The sequence below is a fragment of the Halichoerus grypus genome, chromosome 7 (assembly GCF_964656455.1).
Source record: "Halichoerus grypus chromosome 7, mHalGry1.hap1.1, whole genome shotgun sequence".
NCBI classification, from domain to species: Eukaryota; Metazoa; Chordata; class Mammalia; order Carnivora; family Phocidae; genus Halichoerus; species Halichoerus grypus.
The window spans coordinates 36,999,108-37,026,019 of NC_135718.1; the positions used below are offsets into that span (position 1 = coordinate 36,999,108).

At 41.7% G+C, this 26,912-nt stretch overlaps 2 protein-coding genes across 11 annotated transcripts in view; both read left to right on the plus strand.

Annotated features, from left to right (window-relative positions):
- Positions 1-6,249, plus strand: part of RET (ret proto-oncogene) — a 55,138-nt gene extending 48,889 nt beyond the window's left edge. Inside the window, exons 19-21 of one of the 3 annotated variants that reach the window (XM_078077399.1) lie at positions 567-714; positions 1,589-1,688; positions 2,070-2,136. In XM_078077399.1, the coding sequence (XP_077933525.1) occupies positions 567-714; positions 1,589-1,644 (204 nt within the window). In that variant the 3' untranslated portion in view covers positions 1,645-1,688; positions 2,070-2,136. The other 2 variants (XM_078077400.1, XM_078077401.1) reach the window with 2 other exon arrangements.
- Positions 6,250-14,539: 8,290 nt separating this feature from the next.
- Positions 14,540-26,912, plus strand: part of CSGALNACT2 (chondroitin sulfate N-acetylgalactosaminyltransferase 2) — a 45,293-nt gene continuing 32,920 nt past the window's right edge. For 2 of the 8 annotated variants that reach the window (XM_036087034.2, XM_036087035.2), the window contains exon 1: positions 14,550-14,702. The gene's annotated coding sequence lies outside the window, so the exon portion shown is untranslated. Of the gene's footprint in view, positions 14,703-26,912 lie in introns of all 8 variants that reach the window. The other 6 variants (XM_078077407.1, XR_013449694.1, XM_036087032.2 and 3 more) reach the window with 6 other exon arrangements.

The following is a 26,912-nucleotide window of genomic DNA, read 5'->3' on the forward strand; positions in this document are numbered from 1 at the left end:
GACATATTTAACCAGGGCGGTGGCAGTGGAAGGCTCTGGGAAATCATCAGGCTTAGGAGCTAAAGCTCATAGCAGCATCCTACGCAAAACTCACATCAAGGACTTCAGATTTCTGAGTCCTGACATGCTGTTCTAGACGGTAGGGGTCCTCAGAGGAAAGCTGAAAAGTGTCCAGCAAATCGGAGATGCTTCTTGGCACTCCCAAATGAGTAATGGGGCTACAGTGAGCTCTCCCAGAGCCTCGGGTTTGGTAAACAGGCCAGTTCCCCGGCGCTGGGTGTGGTACCCCCGTCATGCTGCAAGAGGTAGCACTAGGGCAATGAAGGAGCCCATTTCTGCCCCAAGAAGGTGAATTTCTAGAGGAAGCAATGAGGGCTGTGGAGCAGAGCCAGCGAAGCAGAGCCTGGGAGAGGGGGCTCTCTGGCGAGGGCTCAGGTCTCACAGAGAGGCTAGTAAGCCAACACGGGGTGGGACCTAACCAGGGCTTCTGCCTTCAGGCGGGGAGGGGCAGGGCGCAAGTCTGGTTGTGGCCCACGCCGGGGTGACCGGCTGTCTCTCTCTTCCAGGACTACTTGGACCTGGCCGCATCCACCCCATCTGACTCCCTGCTTTACGACGACGGCCTCTCGGAGGAGGAGACGCCCCTGGTGGACTGTAATAATGCTCCCCTCCCTCGAGCCCTCCCCTCCACGTGGATTGAAAACAAACTCTATGGTAGAATTTCACATGCATTTACTAGATTCTAGCAACATCGTTCCTCTCTGCACTATCCCTACTCTCTGTAATGCTTTTTAAGAGTGTTTCTGATCTGAACGAAACCAAAGTTCTCCATGAACCTTTTTATTTGTAAATGTCTGACTTTGCATCCGTTTACATTCGGGCATTTTTGAAACTATGTTTTTTTTAAAAGGATGTGAAAATAAGTATAATTACCACACTGCCTGGCAACTTATGATTATGGAGAAGAAAGAGAGCTGGGCAGAACTCTCAGGGTATATTGAGAAAATGATAAATAAGTCGTCTCTGGGGTGGGTATGTATCAAGTCATAGTACTTCTAATTTAACTACTGGGATAAATTTACCCAATCTGGGGAGGCAGTTAATTGAGACAGGAGGAGCCAGCACCACCCTGCCTGCACTGAGGGCACAGCCTGTGGTCACTCCCAGACCCCATCTGGGCGGGCAGGTGGCTCTCAGAGGGCACTCGGTACTAGGGAGCATTGGCCCGCCCGGCCTGAGCCCCGGCCGCATGCCCACTCTCAGGGAGGACACCTGCAGACTGCTGTTTTCACATCCTTTGCATTACACACTGTCATGACAGTTGTCACTCATGAAGTCAGTGCTAAAAGCTGGAGCAAATGCTTTTGAAAGAACATAGTCTGTGGTGCTGTGGTCTTACAATGGACAGTAAATATGGTTCTTGCCAAAACTCCTTCTTTTGTCTTTGATTAAATACTTGAAAATTTTTCTGTTTCCTAACTTGATCATTGATTGTTTTTAAATCTTGGAGTTTCAAGCATTTTTCAGCCGAGATTGTTCCTTTTGCATGCCTCCTGAGTCACTGATTCCTTGCTGGCTTTGGGTCTAGCGCTACACGCCATTTGTCCTGTCGACGCTGTGGGGCTCGCCCGCGTGCACCCCTGATTTGGAAGATTCTCTCCTCCGTGGTGGGCTTGGATGGAAGACGAGTAGGTTTCTTACGTTAGAGAACTTTTTATAGAAGCTTCCCACTGCAGTAAGCCCTTTAATTCAGCAATGCTTTATGCTGTCTTAGAAAAAAGACTTAAACAGGTCAACAAATATTTATATCAGATTTTGGAGTTCGAAGCTCATAAAAAAGGCAAAATTGGTAGTTTCTGTTAAGTTCCAGTTACCAAGAGAGCACGTGATCTTTCCCCCAAAACTATAACAGTGTTTTGGAAACCTGGAGCACGAAAGCATTCATGTAATTGGCACAGAAACCAGAAAGTTTGGTTTGAACCTCAAAGGGAGTTTTGCCAAGGCCTTACTGTCTGCCCATGAAGTTTTGGTTCTTCAGTGCAGAACAAATGATCTGTTTTCATTTTTAGGCATGTCAGACCCGAACTGGCCTGAAGAGAGTCCTGTACCACTCACGAGAGCTGATGGCACTAACACTGTGTGTCCAAGATATGCAAATGATAGTGTATATGCTAACTGGATGGTTTCACCCTCAGCGGCACAATTAACGGACGCGTTTGATAGTTAACATTTCTTTGTGAAAGGTAACGGACTCCCAAGGGGAAGAAACATGCCGAGAACGGAAAGTGTGCCGGCCCCTCCTTTGTACACTTGACACTTGGCTGGTGATTTTCCCTCCTGGCAGACGTAGCCACTGGACCAGAGTTGCAAGTCCAGCCTTTAGTTAGTCCTGCCTCTTCGGCCCTCAGCAGCACCCTGTGTTGGTCCTTGTTCACCGGTGACAACCACACGTTCTGTGCTCACACACGTGGGTCCCTCACTCACTACCTGAGCTGTTTGATTTTTCTGGTTGCCGCCAAACAGGGCAACAAGATTTAAACATGAAGCACACACACCAGAAGGGCAACAGGGAAGAAAAAAAAAAAACTGGCCCAAACGACATGTCCTTGCTCAGAACAAGAGCCCAGCAAGGCCTTAGAGCGGGGTCAAAGCCCTGCCAGGGCTGGGGGGGAGGAGGGGACCTCGGGACAGGCCTCCCCTCAGCATTTGAGATCCTGAGAACGGTTTTTTAGAATCATGGCACCTTTTCTTAGGAAGACATTTGATTTTTACCATGATTTAAATGACTCTTAAATGTAGCACAATGGAGAGACTGGCTGTCATATTTGCGATGTAGAGGGGCAGTGTGAGGGGAGAGGGCTCACCAGACACTTTGGTCCCCATCACTGAGTGATCACGGGCCCCTGACAAGAACAGTATGAAGGAAAGGGGCGTTTGAGTGGAGTGGCCTCCGGTCCAAGGATTGCTGACAGCAGACTTGGTTGCTGTGAATCCCACTGCTGCCAGCCTTCAGCGCACCGCACGTCCGGCGCCCCAAAAGCAGTGGCTCATCTCACCCAGGAGGAGTGGGTGGGGTTAGTGCTCGGTTTAAAAGGGACAATTCAGCTAGTTATATTAGAAGTAACGCTGACAATGACCGAGGACTGCTATACCTCTGATTACAATTCTGATGTGGAAAAGACAATGTTTTGGCTCTCATAGAGCTTGTGTGAAAAGGTACGTGTATCCACTCTTTTCTATGTCTGTAATGTGATGCTGCTCTAGGAGGACATTTTTGTTTACTAGATTCTGACCATGACTCATAAGCTTCTTGTCATTCTTCACTGCTTGTTTGTGGTCACGGACACTCAGCACTCCTCCCATCTTGTGGGGGTGGCTTTCGGGAAGTCCCCAGCAGCTCTTCTTTCTGTAACTTCGCCGGAGAGAGTCAGTTACCAACACCCTGCCTGGTCTTCAGACTTAAAGCACGGTGAGGGACTGACAGTGTCTCATCCAAATACTGTATCTTATAGGCATTTCACAAAAGCAGTAAAATTAGGGCATTTTTGTAGCTTGGATGAGTATGCATCAGAGCCTCACGGGGTGTGTGTATATGCGTGTGCACACAAACCCGGAGAGAGAGCTGGAAAAACACTTACTAGAGCGGTAACGTGGCTTTAGTTGAGGCCGTTTTTCAGACACACTGTGGTAAGTTCTTTTAGAAATACCTAGTTGTGGTCAACTTTTGGTTTTCAGATGTGCTTAATGATAGTCTTATTAAATGCAGAAAAAAAGAATAAACTCTCTCAACTTGTTAAAAAATACCTACTCAATAAGTACGAGTTGCCACCGTAGGTTTGTTATTGGCAGGGTGACAATTCCAGGTCTAACTGGCTGACCCAGTGATGGGGAATTAACCCTTGACCAGTTATCTAATTGTCTATTCCTGAGTTTTAAAAGCACTCCTACTTACTAGTCCTATTGGACAATTTTCGTATGCATATACACCGAAGTTACTAGGTATTAAGTATTACTGAGTATTAAGTAGCAATCTGTCCGTTATTAAAATTTGTAAAATCTATTTATGAAAGGTTATTAAACCATACCATGTGAATTTGCTTTTGTAATCAAGGTGACTAAGGAAATAATTTCAGTGATGTAAATAAAATCATGTATCATAAAATGTGTAAACTTCTTTTCTCTTTTTAACTTCCTCGTTGGAAACATCAGGTCTCTAATTTTGAAGTTTCCATGTAAGGATTGAACTATCACAAGGACATCTGTTGTTGTCACCACTGAGGAAGTAACAATGCTCAAAGAACTAGGAGGCACTTGGCGATTCCTTTGACTCGTCTTGCACAATATGTGTGTGAATAGGTACATTTAGGGTAACTGTTAAAACTCCTCTAATTCTACCCTTCAGGGAATTCCTTCCTTTATGTTTCCTTCCCAAAATAGAGCAGCGGTTATGTCGAGTTCGGGTCTTTTCGGTTCTCTAGCAAATGTGGTTTATTTCTTGAAGCCAGAGTTGGACAGGTGTACGAGAGAGGATGTAAAATGCATAGTCATAACCGTAGGCCCATTATGGTCAGAGGAAACATTTTGAACCCCTATGAAGGTTAAAAGACTAAGTGCTTCTGTGTATGTCCTGTTGGGTTAGGCAGGCATTCTCTGAACTCCTCCTCAAATGCCTGGCAGGGAGCAGGTGGGCCAGTTGACAAACACAAGTCGTTACCAACATAAATCTGATTTATGGTTGTGTCGTGCGATAGATGCTTAGGGCCCATGTTGTTTTCCCACGGGCATATGTACACACACACACACATACACACACACACACACACACGAGCTGCTCCTGGCCCCCGGAGCTCCAGCTCCTGGCCCTCAGCACCCATTTCTGCTCTTGGTGTCCTCCTTCAATCTGGATCACAGGAACTGGAAGTAAATGTAATTTCTAGGGTGAACTATTTGTTACATTCTTTTCCTCTGAATGTTTAGAAACCCATGCTGAGAAAAGCTAATACTAAAAGCCCCTTTTTCAAGAGCATTGAACTTCCATCAGGAGTGTTTGTGTGTTTGGTTTATTTGTCTTAAAAAGCACATTTCTCCACCAACTCCCACAAAGGATGATTTCCCACCATAAGGCCAGCTTACTTTAAGGGTGGAAATTTAGTTGAAGATAATGTCTGACAATGGGGCTTAGACAAATACTTCATATATAAAAGAAAATTCAAAGGAAAAGCATAAGCTTCCCCAGTATAAATAAAGCATTTTTTCCCCAGTGAATGGTTTCCTCTCCTCCTTTGAGCATATTCACATGTAGCATATTTAGCAGGTGGCATTTAGGGTCGTTCTAGAAGGTGTCTAAGAAGTCCTTACCTCTGTGGCCCCGGAAAGACATAGCCTTGGTCTGAAGGCCACGTGCAGCAGTCGGGGGGCTTCCTCATCCCTTGGGCATGAAGATATGTGCGGAGCTTATCCGCTGCTCTTGCCCTCATATGAACAGAAAACACCCCTCTCCACTGAGGCCACCTGCTCTGTTCTCATCTCTCCTCCACAGGCAGCAGGCTTGATGACCTTGTTAGAACTGTAGGGATTCACAGGAAGGATTCTTAGCTGACATCATGAAAAATCAGAACCTCTGTGTAGAGCATTTTTCAGCGTGGAACCCTTCTCCATGTCTGCAGCCAAGGCCCCATGGGTGGCAGCGTGGCGGCAGGGAGAATACGCTTCACGCCCAGGGTTAAGGGGCACACACTATCAGGGCCCAGAAGAAGTCACGGTTAATCTTTGCCACTCAGGTTTTGATGGCTGTGTCAAGCGATGAGATATTTTTGCAGATGTTTCTAGGATGTGCTAAATCACAGGACCTGGCCAACCAACATCTCTCAACGGGAGCCCGGGCCCAGAGTGATGACACGGAGGCCATCGACAGGAATGTGGTGACCACAGGAACATCGGTGTCACAGGGAACTGGGCCAGGCAGCATGGAAGGAGTCACAGCCCGAGACCACCCCAAGCACTGCGATGTCAGGAGTTCTGTAGTCCACACCAGGAGGCACCACAATCCTGCATCCTTTCAGAGGACAACGAGCAATTCAAGTTCAAAGTTAGCATGAGCAAGCTAGGTAAGTACATTCCAAAACTAAAAAAATACAAGAACAAAAAAAATTTTTTTTGAGAAGGAAATCATTTTGATATTTCATACACAGACAATATTTGCCATGAAAAGGGTCAATTTCATGAATAAAAATGTGATGTTCATTTTAAGTGTCCCTGTTTCTGTTTATCTTGGTCAATTTTGTAAACAGTGCCAGAGTAAGCCATACGCTTTTTGGCTGTTATTTCTCACCTCCGCGCCAGTCCTTTTCTGCACCTGTCATTCCCCCCGTGGAGGAAAGTCATTCCTGTGTGTCAGACAGGGTCTAGCCCCGGAGAAGGAAGAATGCAAGGCTGCCTCTTGCTAACTGAGGCAAGGGACTTAGCCCGGAGGACTGCAAGGAGTCCACACGGTACCTGCGTCACAGTCCCTGTCCTCAGACGCTTCTCTCAACAATGGCCTATGATGTGCTGCATGTTTTGTGCCTCCTGAGAGTTTTAAAGAGCTTGAAATTTTTCCTGGAGGTTCTGTGCCCACAGGGCTTGGCAGGCCAGGTGCATGCCAAGGGTTTGGGGGACTTCCTAAGTGTGTGGAAAGAAGAGATTATCAGAAATGATTTTTAAGAAAAGGAGTGACACAGGATGCAAGGATTCTGGTCTCTCATAAGATAGTCATTGAAAGAAGTAAAAGAAGTATTGTGGTAGGAAACTGTATTTTTTAAGACAAGTCCAATTACCTATAATCTTTAGTTTCATAGAGGGCGCCTGGGTGGCTCAGTCGTTAAGCGTCTGCCTTCGGCTCAGGTCATGATCCCAGGGTCCTGGGATCGAGTCCCACATCGGGCTCCCTGCTCGGCAGGAAGCCTGCTTCTCCCTCTCCCACTCCCCCTGCTTGCGTTCCTGCTCTCGCTATCTCTCTCTCTGTCAAATAAATAAATAAAATCTTTAAAAAAATTAAAAAAAAAAAAAAAATCTTTAGTTTCATAGAAATAAGTAAAGACCATCCAAATGAGAATGAGCAGAGGTTACTTATTCTGAATTTGCTATAGTAAGGGAGTCAACCACCATCACTTGCTTTTGACAGAAACTCAAAGACAGGCAGAGGAGAGAAAAGCTTTATAGTAAAAAAAAAAAAAAAAAAGGAGGTGAGGGAGGGAGACTTCAGGCATGTTGTGATTGGAGGCTGTTGGCATGGGAAAGCTGGAGATTGGCTACCTAGAAGCTGGGCATCTTCTGGGATTTGCTTTGGGAAATACACTTGGCTTTCTCTGGTTGGTCCTGATTTGGAAATAGCAAAAGTGGGGAAATTAACAGTCATTGACCAAGCCCTGACCATTCTGGGCTGGTTCCTGCAGAGGTGTGGGTCAGAGTTTCTCAGTTCACATGTGGGTCTGATCATTGTCTGTTTGCATGTTCAGTCTCTCAGTCCTCCTTTCTGATCATTTTCTTGCTTGTGAGAAGTTGGCGAATTTAGGGAAGTCTAGAAATCCAGATCTTCACCACTTTGTGGTGAGATCAATTGTCCGGTCATCTCCATGGCCAACTGTATCATGAGGTCTTCTCAACCTTTCTGTTGTATCATCATGGGGACCATCTGATGAGGAGGTAGCTGTGCAGAAGCATTTCAGACCCTGGATAGAATACAGTGGACCAGTATCACGACCACTGTAACAAAAATAAGAACAAGAACAATTAATAACCTCTGTAAGATGCTTTGAACCCAGAACCCTAACCCAGGCCAAGAATAAATTCCATATAGATAATGAGGGTCAACCTTACAGAGCAAGTAGCTTTTGCTGTTAAGGCACAGTATAACCTGCCCCAGCTTCCCTGTGTCCCTGATCCAAGTACAATATTAGGAATGGCACATGCCATGACTAACCCACATGAAATTTAGAACAACATAACTGTCTCTTTACAGCTTCTCCAGTGCTGATTTAAGGTAGTAATCAATTTGTGCTGTATGAGCAGTTTCAGGGAGAAAATTAGCTGTTTGGCATGATGATCTGCAGAGTGTTTGCTTTAGCTTCAACATTGTCTCTTTTTGCATGGTTCTCGAACTTCATAATAGCCACCTTTGTAGTAAACAGAGTGCATATAAAAATTGCTTAACTTGCTGTCCATTTTTGTGGGGGTTCTAGCATCCCAAAGTCGTGTAGTACTCCAAAAGCATATTTCCTATCTATGTATATGTTTACTCTCTAGTCTTTGGCTAGTTAACAAGCTCTAGTAAATGCAATACATTCTGCCATTTGGATGGATTTTACCTCAGGAGAGGACTATATTCTAAAGGAGATCTTCAATTAATGATAGTATATGCTACTTGATAACTTCTAGCTTCAAGAATGATCCATCAGCGAACAGGATTAGCTCGGGGCTCTCAATATGAGACTATAATACATGTGAGTAAGGTAAAGAGATCCCAAATTATCTGAGTTAAAATCATCACTAGGCTTCCCTTCTTCTGATAGAGGAAGGAGAGTGCCTGGATTCAGGGTGTTGTAGCAGGAAATAGTACCTGAGAGGGAGAGAGTAATAGAATTTCATAAGAGGTTAATCAGCTGGCTGAGAAGTGCTGTGTTTCCAGTCAGTAGTAATGTCTCTACTTCAGGAAGAATCATGAGGTCAAGCAAGGAGCCTGGAACTAGCTCGGCAGAAGCATCAACAAATTTTGTAGCAGAGCACTTACCCTAACACTAAGACTTACTAGGGGTAAGTCTTTACGGCTTGTCAAGGGAAGGCTATAGTAAATGATGGGTTTTGGATAATTCCTATGAAACTCCAAGGGCTTGTCCAGATTGCTCTTGTACAAATAGGCAAAAGGGCTTTCTCTTGTTTCACATGTCTAGGGAAGGAGGCCATTGAGGAGCCACCTGCAGGTTCCAGAAAGCCTGTTCATATTTGAGCTCCCAGAGGAAAGACTCTCTTACTAAGAACTTAGTTCATAAAGAGGTATCAAAATCACAGAAAAATTTAGCACCAATTGTCTGCAAAATCTAGTTAAACCTTTAAATCCTCTCAAATGTCATTTTGTGAGGGATCTACCATAGATTTGAGTAGTTTTTAGTCTATCAGAAGACAATGTTTTCCCCCTTCTAGATGGATCATGCCCTAAATGATAGACTGCATTCTGGCAAAATGGTAATTTATCTTTTGAAATTTTATGACCCTCTTCTTCTAAGGCTGAGGATAAGTAAATGGACTCCTTTTTCTCTGAGCAGAATAGGAGATCATCTACATAGCATGTCATAACAATCACAAGGGAAATGTAGATCATTTAAATCTTGATTAACAACCTGGGAAAAACAGCGGGGCACTTCAGCGAACCCTGGGGGCATGACTGTCCTTCAGGACAGTTGTCCTCCCCAGGTGAAGGCAAGAAAGGTACTGTCCTCATTCAAACACGTATTCAAAAGACAAATATTCTTGTGATTCCATTCACATGAGGTACATAGGGCAGTCAAATTCATAGAGACAGAAAGTAGAATGGTGGTTGCCAGGGGCTGGGAGAAGGAAAAGTGGGAAGTTAGTGTTTACAGGGGAAGAGTTTCAGTGTGGGATGATGAGAAAGTTCTGGAGCTGGATAGTGGAGCTCGCTATACAACAATGTGAATGTACCTCATGCCACCAAACTGTATACTTAAAAATGGTTAAAATTATAGGTTTTATGTTATGGAGATTTGCTATTAATATGTACAAAAAGTTATTAACTGTCCTGTTCTAGAAGCACACTGTAAAAAGCTGAGCAGAGATTCACTACAGCCGTGGCTTCAGCCAGTGACTCACAGGATGATATGTGGGTTAGAAAGTGAAGAATAACAATTTTGTTAATGGCCCTGAGGCCATTCTTTACTGCCAGGATGGGCGTATTATAAGGGCAGGGTATGAGAAGACCTTTGGATATAAGGCTTTCAACTATAGGTTTGATCCCTTCCTTTGCTTCTGATTTCAAGGGATATTGAGAAAGTTTGGGTAATGGTTTGGTAGGTTTTCTCTAAACTTCAATAGGTTCTGCTCCAATTATTTTTTTCTATTACAGTAGAATTTTTAGAATATAAAGTGTCAGGTACAGTGTCAAGAAAATTATCTGGGTGTATGTATCAAATATAATGGAGAAGACAAAAGGTATATCCAGAGGAGAATCAACTTGCTTCTGAATAAAAGGATCCTATGGAATCTCACAAATAGTCCCAAGTACTCTGGTGTGCATTTAATATTGCAGAATAAGTTTCTCCCTATTACATTTGCAGAGACAATGTCACAGAGCAGGAAGTAATGTTTGTCAATCAAGGGCTCAATGCTTACAGTTACGGTCTAGGAAATAGAGAAAATCTGTGGGTTATTTGAAATGCTTACCATCTGCCATATGTTTACTCCCAGGAAAAGATTGAGCAAAAGTGGCAGGGTTTAATACAGAAAGAGTAGCACCTGAATCTACCAGAAATTGATAAGGTTGCCATCTAGAGTGGGTAGAATTGACCCCCCAAAAGATATGTTCAAGTCTCTACTTCCACAGCCTGTGAATTTGACCTTATAAGGGTCTTTGTGGATGCAATCAAGTTAAGATGAAGTCATACTGCATTATGGTGGCCCCTAATCCAATGATTGGTACTCTTATAAGAAGAGGGAAATTTGGACACAAGGAGGACACAGGGGAGAATACCATATGCAGATAGACGCTGGTCTGGAGAGACCCCCAAGCTCAGGTCTGTGAACCAGCTTGAGCAACAGGGTTCTAGGGCCTATGCCAGTGTTCTGTCCTATGATTCTCCGTATGTTAAACAACACTTTTAGAAAGCACAGAAACAGTATCATAAAAGACAGCAAAAGGGGATGAAAGGAATGGACTGACTCCATCAAAGATGCTGAACAAATGGGAATCAATAACAAAACCAGATTCCCAAACTGAGACTAAACAGCCAAGGAACCCAATGCAAAGCAAGAAGAGATCAGACCCAGTGCCAATTTACCATATCCTTATAGACTTGATAAACCAAGAACAGCAAGGCACAAGGGGCCTCTGTGAATACCATGCCTGATTGAAGGCTGTGGTCTGAGGCAATAAAGCAGTGAAGACCATATCTTGGTGGTGCCACTAGGAAAACTGTGGAAACAAAGAATGGCCCAAATGAGAATAGGCAAAGTCTATTGAGAGCTTGCTATAGCAAGGGAGTCAGTCCCCATCACTTTCATTTGGCAGGAGCTCAAAAGCAGGCTAGGGGAGTGGGAAAGCTTTGTAGTTAAAAAAAAAAAAAAGCCTCAGAGTGGAGATTATTGGGGAAAAAACTACATTCTTCTGATATTAATATACCACAACAGTACTTAAGTATTTTTCTCATGAATTACTTATTTTATGCATATCACCCGTTATCTGCCACAGAACTTGAATTATGCATTATTGCCTCTCCAGATTTAAATTACATACATTTAGTATTTGATTTAGCAATTCAAAAAATAATGAAAAGCTAACAATGTAAATCCATTGATGGTAGAACCTCAATTATTTTAAAAACAACAATGCTAATGAAGGATTCAAATAGCAGTTTACAAGAAGTGACCCTAACCCTAACCCCACTGTCAGTTTCATGTCAGTTCCTGTCCTGGGAGAGCCTCTGCAGTTTTATGAGTTTCTGTTTTCTCCACTGTAAACTGAGGACCATAACCTACTCCATAGGGATGTCAAGAGGTTTAGAGGGGTTAAAACAGAGGGAGCACTGGGTGCTATTGTGCCAGACGTGGCTACACAGCATGATCAGTAAGGGAAGTGTAGGATAAAGGAAGAAAAACAAATGTTATAAATAAAAAGAAAACCCAACACTTAAAAGGCTAGTGGAGGGGCGCCTGGGTGGCTCAGTCGTTAAGCGTCTGCCTTCGGCTCGGGTCATGATCTCAGGGTCCTGGGATCGAGCCCCGCATCAGGCTCCCTGCTCGGCAGGAAGCCTGCTTCTCCTTCTCCCATTCCCCCTGCTTGTGTTCCCTCTCTAGCTGTGTCTCTCTCTGTCAAATAAATAAAAATAAAATCTTAAAAAAAAAAAAAAAAAAGGCTAGTGGAGGTAGACAAAGAATACAATGTTTAATGTGGAGGGGAATGGTTCTGTGCATTGCAGCACAATGGGAGGTGAGACTGTTTTGCATCTGGTTAGTGGAAGTAGAGACTTATCTTGCTATTACTTTGGCCCCCACTAGAGGAAAGTTAGAGCTGTAGAATTCACCAGTCTTCATTCATTCACACATCTGTGGATATGCAGTGAGCATGTATAATGGGTCAGGCCCTGTGCCTGGCTTAGGGGTACCTGAGAGAAAAGGAGAGGCCGTGTCCCTGCCCTAGGGGAGCAGATAGTCTCATCCAATTTAAAGTGTCTAAGGACAGTAGAAAGAGAGAACAGCCTAAGCATTTGCCATTATTGGATATGAGACTAGAGAACAAGGTCCAGATACTCCTTTTTCTGTAGACTTCCTAAGGGCCATCAGCAGGAATGTCAGGTACAGGCTGATTACAATGTCTTAACTAACAATATGTAGTAGACTTAGACTTGGATTGAGGGCTTCAAAGCTGCCAGCCTGGGAACATAATCCCCTGACAGTTCAGTGGCCTGCCATTTATATTTACTTGCAGTAACGCCTTAAGTATTTAAAGAACTTCTGTCTTATCCTCTTAAATCACCAATGCTGTGCTCTGTACCCACTCTCTAATTCTCCCACGAGAATTTACATTTGCATTTACACTCCCAAGTTGGGTCCTCAGGCCTACAGGACAAAAACACCCATGGCAGGCTTAAACACTAGATAACTAATTTACACTAAATAGACTCACACAAGGCTGATCACCATATTAGAGCATACGAGGCATCCAGACAGAAAGCTTTATTGTGTCAGACAGTAAACTTAATCATTCATGCCATTTGCTCGAAAGGCATGAGATTCTGGATAAAGGAGGTTCTGGATAAGGGAGAGATTCTGGATTATGAACACATAATCCTTGTGTGTTCTTATTTTAATCAATTCAATTCACATTTATTGAATACTTCCTACGTGCAAAGTAGTGGTAGATGAAAAAGACATGGTCCTTATATTCACAAGGTCACAGACCCATGGAATCTATGACTAGATGAATTATTTACTCTTGGGCCAGGTTGAGGGAAGGAGTGTTAAAACTGTAAACATTTACAGTTGCTCAGAAATGACATGAGAGAAGAATGACACCTTGATATTAGGAAGAGGCTGGACATCCAGCAAGCCTGGTTTAGAAGTAGGCTATCCACTCTCTTACCGGTGGGATTTCCCACAAGACATATCTGAGGAGAACATCTGTGTTAAAGACATCCCAATAACCATCGTCCAATGAAGACAGCTGTGATTAGGAGCAAATCCTCCCTTCTAGGAATGCCACTTCTACAGGATGCATCCCATAGTCACCCCAGTCTTTTGCTCTAACTAATGTACTTAATGATGACCGTGAGTCCAACTGCCTGCCACCTGCTGGGCAGAGTGCCAAACACTTCAGACACAAATGTTAATTGCATTTAGCCCTCACAACAACCTTAGGAAGCATATGCTGTTGTTACTATCCCTACAACACAGCTGAGAAAACAGGCTGAGAGAGGCTAAGTGTGGTAACCTGCCAAGGTAGCCACTAAGGAAAGCAGAGCCTGGTGGGAAGCAGACCCCAGAGCCGCTCTTACCACCTCCGTGTCCTGCCCAGACACAGGCAGGGGCTGGTGCTACCTGACATCCCCTCCCCTGCTCAGGCCATCACTCCCCAGGGCAGGACAAAGTGCCTTGGGGGATGTTCTGAAATAAGCAGTTGAGTGGAAGGGATGTTGGGGAGGGCTTGCTTTTTTTCCACTCACTAAAATCATACAATGTCAGATCTCAAGCCATCTTCCACAATGTCTACCTCGTTTCACATATAACGAAACCCAGATCCAAAGTAATGGAATGGCCAGTGGCAGCCTGGGAGGGGAGGGCCAGTGGCAGCCGGGACTTCCTCACTGGGGGCCTCACGCGCAGCCCAGCACACTCGAGGATGCTGGGACACCTCTGGCAACCTGTCAGTCCTTAGCTCAGTGCCCATGAAGGCACTCTTCGCCCCTTCGGGCTCCCAGGACCGGGGTTCCGGGCAGAACTAGGCTGCCATCCTCGGCTAAGTCCCTCCCTCTCTCAAAGTCAGCGGTCCGCTGGAGCTGGTACTCCTGTCCCTGCAGACCCTTGTTCCGGCAAGAACGGTTTTCTGCCTGGGGCGCTCTCCCAGTCTCCACAAATCGTTTTTGGAGCTACACACACATCTTTTAAACAGATAATCGATTAATCACTACTGTATGCCAATTACTGAGCTTCCCAAACCTGGCACTGGGCGCGGGCGGGAAAGTGGGCGGAGCTAGGGCGGGGCTGTCGGGGTTGGGTGTGGGCGGGGCGGGGCGGGGCAGGCGCGCGCCGCGGCGGCAGCCTCATTTCCTCACGCGCGCCGGAAGTGGCGGTTGTCGGCGCGGTGGCGTGTGGTGGGCTGTGAGGCGGTGGTAACGCCTGTGCGCGAGGCGCCGCCGGGTATGCCCGCGGCCGGGGAGGAGGCGGCGGGGCGGCGGGGCGGCAGGGCGGCGGTGGCCTTGCGCGGACTGGTGAGCGCGGTGAGTACCCGGCCCCACCCGGCCTCTCCTGCCCGCGGCTCTCGCGGCTCGGGCCGGGGCAGTGCGGGCGCCGGGGCTCGGGCGGAGGGCTGTGGGTCCCTGTCCGGGTCGGGTCACTTCACGGACGAGCCCGCCGGGGGGCCCTGTCCGGATTGGGTCGCCTCCTGGACAAGCCCCCGGGAGGCCGCTGCGGTGTCAGGAAAAGTCACAGTTTTTCGGAGCGGTTTGAGTTCTCTTTTGAGAACGATGCTGTCAGAGGACCGTCGGTTTGGGTGTTTTTTATTTTTATCACTTTTTTTTTTTTAATCTAACTCACCGCCCTCTCTGCATCTCGCAGTGCATAAACTTTGTAGTCAGCTGTTACCACTTTATGGCGTTAAAGTAGTATTCTCTTGACAGCAGCCCCTCGCTGTATCTGCCAGACACCAGGCGCCTTTAAAGATGCACATTTGTGTAGGAATTAGTGGGGCCGAGGAGACTACAGGACAGGGAGCCTCTTGCATTTTCAGTCTTCATCTGGAAAATTGCGCTATCCCTGAACAGCTTGCGGAGGAATAATCTGTAAACGCAATAGTGATGCTTTTATTTGTGATGACATTATTGGCAGAATGAAAATTTAATTACAAATCTGGATCTTTTATCCTTCAGCCTGTTCTTGAGATTTATATGCAGTGTCCGGACATTTAACCTCATTGAAGGTTCTCAGGAGCTGGGTCTTAATTTCTGGTGGAATTAATGTTGTCTTTAAATGTTGTATTAAAACAGTGTTTCCAAACTTGGAGGTGGGAAACCAAGTATTGTATGACTCCGAATGTTAACCTTCATTTTGTATTATTATTCTGATACCATTTGTTTAAAATTGTCTTACGACTGAAAGGATGTAAAAAGGATGTTGGTTTTCCAATATTTATGGCTAAATATGGTTAACTATTCCAATATTTACTGAATATTGACAGTTTGGAAATTACATTTTTTTCTTAACTTTTTTATTGAGGTATAAAATACATATGAAGTCATCAGGTACATAAATTTAATTGTACAGCTGAGTGGATTTTTATATATTTATTAACTTGTGTAACCACAAGCTAGACCAAATTATACTTACAGAACATTTCCATCATCCCAGGAGTTTCCCTCTGCTTCTTCCAAGTTTTACTCCTGCCTCCCAATCAGTGTTGTGATTTCTGTCATCATCTCTTAGTTTTGTCTATTTTGGGCTTGATATTAATGGAGTCATGCAGAATGCTCAGCACATTGCTTGTGAGAGTTACCCATGGTGTTTCATGTTTCAGTAGTTCGTTCTTTTTTTATTGCTGTTTAATATTCCATTGGTATGACTATATGACTATTCTGTTGATGGATATTTGTGTTTTCAATTTCTGTTATTACATATTTTGAAGAATACTATGAACATTCTTATAAATGTTCTTGGTGAACACCTTTGTGCATTTCTGTCAGCTATGGAATAACTATCATAAATTAGGCAGAAAATTGTTTTAACCAACATGGAGTCTCTCTTTTTCAGTAGAATTTGTTATTTTAACTTCTGTAAAGATTGGTAAAAAGCATAACTATTTTGAGTTCAAGACTTAAGTGATTCATTACTGTATTATTATTTATTTCTTGGGTTGCACACCTATGACAGTCTTCTACCAGACTGTCATTACTTTTAACTGTTAGATAAGTCTGTTAGAGCTGGTGATGATCTGTCCCTGACGCTTATTGCATAACACTTAGGTAAGAATTGTGTTACTCAAGTTGGTGGTTGTTAGGGGAAACGGAACACCAAAAGGATATGACTAAAAAATGGATTGAAGAATCATGGGATTGCAAGCCAAAGAACTTATCTTGTTGTTGTCATACTATACAAGTACTAGGTATAAAGGTGAAATTGAATTACAGGGTTAGTTACAAATGTGAGTTTACTGCAGGAATACAGTGATTTCCATGTATACTGAGATACTGATACATTTATAATGGGGACAGACAACAGAAATAAGTAGCATGTGAGAGATAGATACATAGAACATGAAGCGATGGAGTTGATGTAAGGAATAGAAGAAAACTTTTTTTTTTTTAAGATTTTTTTTTTTAATTTATTTATTTGAGAGAGAGAGAGAGAGCACATGAGAGGGGGGAGGGTCAGAGGGAGAAGCAGACTCCCTGCTGAGCAGGGAGCCCGATGCGGGACTCGATCCTGGGACTCCAGGATCATGACCTGAGCCGAAGGCAGTCGCTTAACCAACTGAGCCACCCAGGCACCCAGAAGAAAACTTTAAAATTAATATTAGTATGCTCAGATTTGGGAGGGCATCATGCCTATTGAACATATACAGGCTGCCCTGAAAATAATCAGTTCTTGAATATTACAAAAAGTAGATATAGGAAAAAATAGCTATGACATGGAAAATAGATCCAGAGGAGTCAGTGAACAACTAATAGCAGTTCCAGAAAGGAACAGAAATTAGAAGAGGAGAAATAACCACAGAGATCATGAGGGTAGGAGTATCCAGGCCGAATCTTGGGCATCCAGAGCCAAACAGAAAGATGTATCAGGAGACAAAGTACTGGCAAATGTAAATCAGCCCTTCCCTCTCTGGTCTCCATTTCATCTGTGTAGTGGGGATGATCAATAAGTACACCTTTCCAGCAAGCTTATAGAAAGATGTGGCACTGGTTAAGGGTTTCTGGCTATGCTAACAGCTTCTATTTCCCATTCTCCTCCCCTCGCAACTCACAATAGATGCCAGATTTCCCATTCTTAACTTATGGTAGAATGTCAAAAGAAGAAAGGAAGGAAACAAGGAAATTTCTCTAAGTATCTGAGTTTATGAATGGGCTAGTCCATTCATACCGAGAGTCTTTTTTTTTTTTTTTTAAGATTTTATTTATATATTTGACAGAGAGAGAGACCGCGAGGGAGGGAACACAGGCAGGGGGAGTGGGAGAGGGAGAAGCAGGCTTCCCGCTGAGCAGGGAGCCCGAATGGGGGCTCGATCCCAGGATCTTGGGATCATGACCTGAGCCTAAGGCAGACGCTTAACGACTGAGCCACTCAGGCACTCCATACTGAGAGTCATCAAAGAGTATTGATAGACACACCTAGATTCCAATGAAATTTATGAACTTCATGGGTAAATTAATATAGTCTCATAAACTTCCAAAGAGAAACATATGGTTACCTATAAAGGAGTGAAAATCAGATGTGCACTTAGACTTCTAATCTGGAACATGGAATGTTAGATAACAGTGGAATAGTATTTAAAAAGTGCTTATCTCTGAACTAAGAAGCTTATCCCTAACCAACCTGTCATTCAAAGTGGGGGCAAAATAGGGGCCCCTGGATGGCACAGTCAGTTAAGCATCTGACTCTTGGTTTCAGCTCAGGTCATGATCTTGGGGTTGTGAGATCAAGCCCTGTGTTGGTCTCCAAGCTCAGTGAGGAGTCTGCTGGAGTTTCTCTCTCCCTCTCCCTCTGCCTGTGCTTGTTCACTCTCTCATTCTCTCTAAAATAAATAAATCTTAAAAAAAAAAAAAAAAGGGGGGGTAGGGGCAAAATTAAGTCATTTGCACCCACTAGGAATACCAGAGGACATACTGTATCAAGTGAAAAATTAATCCAAGGAAAATAGATGTGGAATTCAAGAAACAGTGACCAAAGAAAATAGTATAACTTATTTCTTAACTCCAAGGCATTAATAACCATAGCTAAGACATGTAATGCAATGCTAAGGAAGGATTCACAGACCAGAGTAATTATAGTTTAAAGTCTACAATCTGGAACAAATACTTAACATGATTTTAAAAGTTGGTTGTCAAGGTGGGAAATAGGTAAAGCCATGTTGGAAGGCTTATCCTGAGCAAGGGAAAAGCTATAGATACTGACCAATTACATGCTGGAATGAATACTTTAAGGAATTTTTACTTAGCAGTTCCATTTTCAGAGATTTATCCTGTAGGTGAAATAACATGTTTCCACATGTTATGCTGGGATGTTTAATAGTAGCAGTAGGTTTGGAAGGATACACAAAAACTGGTGAAGAGAACTGGGCCTCTGGGATAGAAGGGAGAGGTTTCACTGTATATCCTTATATCATGTTTAACTTTTTTCTCACATGTATTTATTTCATGGAATTTTAGAAATGTAAAAAAAAAAATTTAAGAGTGTACGAAAATGTAAAGATTCAGAGCACAAGTTGCCAAATGTGGCTGGTCACCTATTTCAGTATGACCTGTGACCTAGGAGTGGCTTTTATATTTTTAAGTACTTCAAAACAATACAAAAGAATAATACTTTGTGACATTAATTATAGGTAGTTCAAATTTCAGTATCCATTGGAGTACAACTGTGCTCATTCATTTACACATTTTCTGTGGCTGTTTTTGTGCTTCAAGGCAGGGTTGACTGATTGTGATATTTAGTACATGGCCCTTTACCTGAAATGTTTGTTAACCCCTGGTTTAGAGCCAGAAATAGACCTCCATATGTATAGGAATTTTGCTTATGATAAAAGTGGGATTTCAGGGCACCTGGGTGGCTCAGTCGTTAAGCGTCTGCCTTCAGCTCAGGTCATGATCCCAGGGTTCTGGGATCGAGTCCCACATCGGGCTCCCTGCTCCGCGGGAAGCCTGCTTCTCCCTCTCCCACTCCCCCTGCTTGTGTTCCCTCTCTCGCTGTCTCTCTCTCTGTTGGAAAAAAATAAATAAAAATATTTAAAAAAAAAAAGTGGGATTTCAGATAGTGACAAGAACATGGATTATTAAATAAATGGTAAGAATTGGCTATTTGAGAAAATAAGTTTTATATTAGGATTATTTCCAGTAGGGAAACTAAAATGGAGAAGTCATTCAGGAAGAGACCATTTGACTCCATTAACAACAGCAACAAAACAAAACTTTACGTAGGTGAAATAACACCTAACGCTTATTGAGCACTTAATGCTTGTCGTGTTTTACTTGACTAATTGTTACAATAACACTGAAAGGTTGGTCCTATAATTATTCCCGCTTAACAGATGAGAAAACTAAAGCTTATAGAGATTAAAAAACTTATCTATAATGAAGATTAGAAAGTGGTAGAGCAGATATATGATTTTAGGCCATCTGGCTCCCAAGCCAATTATATGGACAAGACAAAGTAAGAGAAATGTTTATAATCTGTTAATACCATTTTATAGGTATTATCTATGTCAGCACATCTGGGTCTACCTCATTCTTTTTGAATATTGTATAAATGTCTGCAGTTTACTTAATCTTTCTATTGATAGACTTTAAATTGCTTTTATTTTGCAGTTACATATAGCAGTAGTAAATATCTTATTCATGTGACCATATACTAGTATGAGTATTTCCACAGTATAGAGTCTTAAAATCTTAAAAATGGAATTGTGAATTGCTGGATTAAAAAGCATGTGCATTAAATCAAATTTGTCCTCCAAAAAATAAGGTGTGTGTGTTTTGTGTGTGGTGTGTGTATGTGTGTGTGTCTATTTTTAGTTTATCTTTAATCAAAGGAATTGAAACATCTTGGAAGGAACCTTGGCCATCCAGACAAATTACCTCACTTTATAGGTGAGGGCCAGATAGGTTAAGTATTATGCCCAAGATTACACCGCTATTACACTTGACTTTTTTAGTTGTTCTTCCTGTGCCACAGCCTGCTTTTGACACATTTTTCTGTTTTACCTGTAATGATAGCATGAATATTACTGTCATTTGTTTTGCTGAAATCTGGGAACCTTGAATGTAGTTTAATCCAGAAACACTTCTCAAAATGATCTATCTGGTATTACTTGTTCTTAGCACCCAACACAGTGTATCTCTTAGTCAATTTGGACAGCTATAACAAAGTACCATAGACTGGTTTAGGAACAATAGAAACTTATTTCTCTTAGTCTGAGATCAGGGTGCCAGCATAGTTGAGTTCTGGTGAGGGCCCTCTTCTGGGTTATAGACTGTCAACTTACTGTATCTTCACATAGCAGAAAGAGGGCTACTGTATCTTCACATGGCAGAAAGAGGGCTGTGTTGCTCTCTGGGATCTCTTTCATAAGAGATCCCATTAAGGAGGACTGCACCCTCATGACCTAGTTAACCTCCCAAAAGCCTCATCCCCTAATATTATCACATTGGGGGGTTAGGATTTCAACATATGAATGGGGATTGGGGAGAGAAATGTTAAGTCCATTGCAGTGCCTAACACACACTAGGTACTCAAATATTTTTTAATGAGTACTACCTTCTGGTGATCAGTACTTTTATTTCTAAATACTTACAAACCATTTGTTCAATAACATGTTAAAAAAATCCATGTATCATTGTAACTCATCAATTGCTCAAGAAATAAAAGGTTCTAATTCCTTCCCTTATAAATATTGATACTTCATAATGTTTTAGTTTTGTTTTTCTGATGGTGCTTGTGTTTTCCAAATAATTTTGTGACTTTGTTTTTGTTGTGTAAAAAATGAACTAAAAGTTATAAATTTAGTTTTTGAAAACTTTAGTAAGAAATTGTACAGAAATTTAGGAAGACTATACAGAACTTTTAAAGTAAATAGATTCAAATGGATTGTTTGTATTTTGCAAAAGGCAGTAGGTTACTCTTACCGCAGAAGTTATTTTGGCACACTGCGGTGTAAGTATCATGGAAATGATGTATGAAATATGTATGAGTAGTACTATAAAATTATAGAATCAAAAGATTGAGTAGAAACTGCTTGAAGGTCATATTGTTATGTAGGGATCAATATCATAGAATGAACTATCTTTATCTTAGTGCTAAAGATATGTCTCAAAATCACAAGGCAAATAGAAAAGATATAATAAGACCTTCAGAGTAATATGTGTTCTACTTTTTTAAGAGAGCAGGTGTTGCTTAATTTTGTTTTTGTTTTTTATTTTTAAGTAATCCCTACACCCAATGTAGAGCTCAAACTCACAACCCCAAGACCAAGAGTCGTATGCTCCACCAACTTAGCCAGCCAGGTGCCCCTCTTATTTTTGTTTTTTAAATTCAAACTTGGGGGTGCCTGGGTGGCTCAGCTGGTTAAGCGACTGCCTTCGGCTCAGGTCATGATCCTGGAGTCCCAGGATCAAGTCCCCCATCGGGCTCCCTGCTCAGCAGGGAGTCTGCTTCTCCCTCTGACCCTCCCCCTTCTCATGCTCTCTCTCATTCTCTCTCTCAAATAAATAAATAAAATCTTTAAAAATAAATAAATAAATTCAAACTTGGAGTCAACAAATCTTCATGCTCATCTTCTTAATGAACAAAATGGAGTTTTCTTTAAAATGATTCTTTGGTGCTACTACTAAAACTAAATCTGATTTGGTTTTATTTTTTAAATAGCTTCATTGAGGTATAATGATATACAATAAGCTATACATAAAGTATATAATTTGATCATCTGAACATATGTATGCACCTGTGAAATCATCACCACGGTCAAAATGATAGACCATATCTATCACTCCCAAAAGTTTCCTTGTGCCCTTTTACAATTGCTTCCTGTTACCACTTTCCTGGACCCCCACCTGGTCCCAGGCAACCACTGACTCATCTGCTTTCTGTCGCTACAAATTACCTTATATTTTCTAGAATTTTATATAAATGGAATCATACAATACATGCTCTTCTGTTTTTGAACTTCTGTCACTGAGAGTAATTACTGAGATTCACCCATGATGATGCATGTATCGGTATGGCTGTACCACAGTTTATTTATCCATTCACTTGTTGATAAACATTTGAATTGTTTCTAGTTTTGGCTGTTACATCTAAAGCTGCTATGAGCATTTGTATACAAGTCTTTGTATGGACATATGCTTTCATTTCTCTCAGATAAATATCCAGGAATGAAATGATTCAGTCATGATAGGCTTATGTTTAACTTGTTAGGAAACCATAAAACCATTTTACATTCCCACCAGCAGTATATGAAAGTTCTAGTTCTTCCACATTATCACCAACACACCACTTTTTAATTTTAACCATTCTAAAATTAGCCATTCTATGTAATGGTATCTCATTGTGGTTTGACAGTGTTGAACATTTTTTCACGTGCATATTTGAAGTGTTTACTCAAACATTTTGCCAAGTTTTAATTGAGTTGTGTTTGTTCTGTTATTAGTGCATTTCGATAGTTTTTAAGTATATATTCTGAATACAAGTCCTTTATCAGATATATGCTTTGCACCTATTTCCTACAGGTCTGTAACTTGTCTATTCATTCTCTTAACAGTGTATTTCAAAGACCACAAGTTAACAAATTTTGATGAAGTCCAGTTTATCAGTTATGCTGTTACTGTTAGATCAAAGAAGCCTTTGCCTAACTTAAGGTCACAAAGATTTTCTCCTGTGCTTGCTACTACTTTTATAGTTTTAGGTTGTTCATTTAGATCTGTGATTCGTTTTGAATTATATCCTAGTGAATGTGATGTAGTATCTCATTGTAGTTTTGATTTGCATTTCCCTGTTGACTAACGATGTTGAGCCATCTTCGCATGTAGCTTATAGGCCATTCTTAATCTTTTTAGAGAAATGTCTAATCACATCTCTTCCCCATTGGGTTATTTATCCTTTTAATATTGAGTTGTAAGAGTTCTTTATATATTCTAGACACACATCCCTATCAAATATATGATTTACAAATATTTTCCCCCATTATGTAGTTGTCTTTTCACTTTATTGAGGATATCCTTTGCAGGACAAAAGTTTTTAATTTTAATGAAGTCCAATTTATTTATTTTGTCTTTGGTCTTTTGGTGTCATATCTAACAAATAATTGCCTAATTGAAAACCACAGAGATTTACACTTATGTTTTCTAAGAGCTTTATATTTTTAATTCTTATATTTAGATCTTTGACCCACTTTCAGTTAATTCTTTAATATAGGGTGAGGTAGGAGTCCAGTTTCATTCTTTTGCGTGTAAATATCTGGTTGTCCTAGAATCATTTATTGAAAAGACTATTCATTCTCCATTGGATTACCTTTCCACCTTATGGAAGTCAGTTGACTTAATGTGAAGGCTTATTTCTTTTTCTTTTTCTTTTTTTTAATTTAATTTAATTTATTTATTTGAGAGAGAGAGAGCGAGAGAGCACAAGATGGGGTAGGGTCAGAGGGCGAAGCAGACTATCTGCTGAGCAGGGAGCCCAATGCGGGACTCGATCCTGGGACTCCGGGATCATGACCTGAGCTGAAGGTAGTCGCTTAACCAACTGAGCCACCCAGGCACCCATGAAGGCTTATTTCTGGACCCTAAATTCTATTGATCTATATGTCTATTCCTATGCTAGTACCACACTATCTTTTTTATTTACTTATTTATTGGGGGGAGCACTTGTGGAGGGAGGGGCAGACTCCCCAATGAACGGGGATCCCAACTCGGGGCTCTAGCCCAAGACTGAAATTTCAACCTGAGCTGGAGTCAGACGCTTAACCAACGGAACCACCCAGGCACCCCAAATTAATTGATTTTTAGATGCTAAACCAATCTTGCATTTCTCGGATAAAGCTCACTTGGTCATGTTGTATACTGCTTTTTATGTGTTGATGGATTCAGTGTACTAATATTTTGTTGAGGATTTTGTGTCTGTATCATTAAGGAATATTGGTCTGTAGTTTCAATATCTTTATCTGATTTTGGTATCAAAGTAATACCGGCCTCATAGAATGAGTAGGGAAGTGTGTTCCATTTTTTAAAAAGTTTGTGAAGAATTGGTATTAATTCTTATAAATGCTTGGTAGAATCCACGAGTGAAGACATCTGGGCCTGGATTTTTCTTTGTGGGTAGTTTTTGATTATTAATTTAGTCTCAACATAAGTCTATTCATATTTACTGTTTCTTCTTGAGTCACTTTCAGTGGTTTGTGTCTACATTTTAAAGGGATTTAAATAATTTGAAAACTTATCATTATCCATATTAACATTTCTGATTTCTTCATTGCTTTGTGTTTTCCATCTGGTATCTTTTTACTTTTTCTTTTTTTTTTTTTTAGATTTTATTTATTTGACAGAGACACAGCGAGAGAGGGAACACAAGCAGGGGGAGTAGGAGAGGGAGAAGCAGGCTTCCTGCCGAGCAGGGAGCCCGATGTAGGGCTCCATCCCAGGACCCTGGGACCATGACCTGAGCCTAAGGCGGACACTTAACGACCGAGCCACCTAGGCGCCCCTGGTATCATTTTACTTCTGCCTAAGGAATTTGTAGTGCAGGTCTGATGGCAATGAATTCTTTTAGCTTCTTAATGTCTAAAGAATTATTTTCTTTCTAAGATTTATTTATTTATTTATTTGAGAGAGAGCGCATTGCGTGTGTGTGGGTGAAGGGGGAGGGCGGTCAGAGGGAGAGGGAGAGAGAGAAAATCTCAAGCAGACTCCATCCCACAACCCCGAGATCATGACCTGAACCAAAATCAAGAGTCTGACACTTAACTGACCAAGCCACCCAGTGCCCCAAGAATTATTTTGCCTTTGTTCTTGACAGATACTTTTCTGCATATAGAATTCTAGGTTGACATATTTTTCCTTTCAGTTCTTTAAAGATGTTGCTCCACTCTGTTTTTTTTTTTTTTTTTTTTTTTTAAAGATTTTATTTATTTATTTGAGAGAGAGAATGAGAGAGAGAAAGCATGAGAGGGGGGAGGGTCAGAGGGAGAAGCAGACTCCCCGCTGAGCAGGGAGCCCGATGCGGGACTCGATCCTGGGACTCCAGGATCATGACCTGAGCCGAAGGCAGTCGCTTAACCAACTGAGCCACCCAGGCGCCCCTCCACTCTCTTTGTTTTTTAAATGTGATATGTGTTTTTCTTCTGGCCACTTTCAAGATTTTCTATTTATCATAGGATTTGAGCAAGTTGATTATCATGTGCCTGGTTTTAGTTTTCTTTATGGCATTTGTATTTGGTAATCATTGAGCTTCTTGGATCTGTGTTAATACTTTTCATCAAATTTGGAAAGTTTTCAGACTTATTTCTTTAAATATTTCTCTTTGTCCCCTCTCCCTTCTTTAGAGACTCTAATTACATATGTACTAGACTGCTTGAATCTGTCAAACAGCTTTCTAGGTGCTCTATTAATGTTTTTCATTCTTTTTTCCTTCTGTATTTTGCATAATTTCTATTGCAATGTCTTCAATTCATTAATATTTTATTCTGAAATATCTACTGTTAATTCCATTCAATGTATTTTTCATCTCAGACATTGACGTTTTCATCTCCTGAAGTTCAGTTTTTTTATGTCATCTGTGTCTCTGCTTAGTTTTTTGAACATGAATATCTTTTTAAATACACTTGTAACCATTTTAATGTCCTTTTCTGTGAATTCTAGCATCTGTGTCAGCTCTAGATCAGTTTCAGTCATTGATTATTCTCATTATGGGTTGTATTTTTATTTTTCTTTGTATGCCCGATCATTTTTGTTTGGATGTCAGACATTGTGAATTTTATTTTGCTGAGTGCTAGATATTTTTATATTCTTGTAAATATTTTGAGGCTTGTTGTGCAGTTACTTGAAAACAATTTGATCCTTTCAGGTCTTGCTTTTAAATTTGTTAGGCAAGACCAGAGCCGTGTTTAGTCTAGAGTTAATTTTTTCCCATTACTGAGGCAAGACCTTGTTGAATACTCTATCCAGTGCCCCATGAATTTGAGGTTTTCCAGTCTGTCTGGTGGGAACATGCACATTATTCCTGGCCCTGTATGAATGCTGAGTTCTGTGTCCTCTAATTTTTTTTTTTTTTTTTTTAGCTTCAGTTAGTTTCTTTATATGCCTGCACTGGTCAGCGCTCTGCTCAATACCTAAAGGGTGTGCTCTTCAGATCTCTGGAGCTCTCTTTCTGTGCAGCTCTCTCTTCTGGTACTGTAACCTTTCAACCTAGCTGCCTTGGTCTCCTCAGACTGTCGGCTCCATCTCTTCAACTCAGCAAGTCAGCTGGGCTCTGCTTAGGAGGGGACTCCCTGTGTTATGGCGTGGAACCTAAGGCAGTAAGCTGGGCAATCGTTTGTTTTTTGTTTCTCCTAAGGACCACTGTCCTTTATTACCTAATGTTCAGTATCTTGAAAACCATTGTTTTATATTGGGAGGGGTGGGTTCTGGATTTTATTGGTTGGTTTTTTATTCTTTCAAGTGCAGGAGTAAATCTGGTCCCTGTTGTCCTATCTAGGCTATAGAGGAAGTCTCTTTAGTCTTAAAGAGTAAGAAAACTGATGG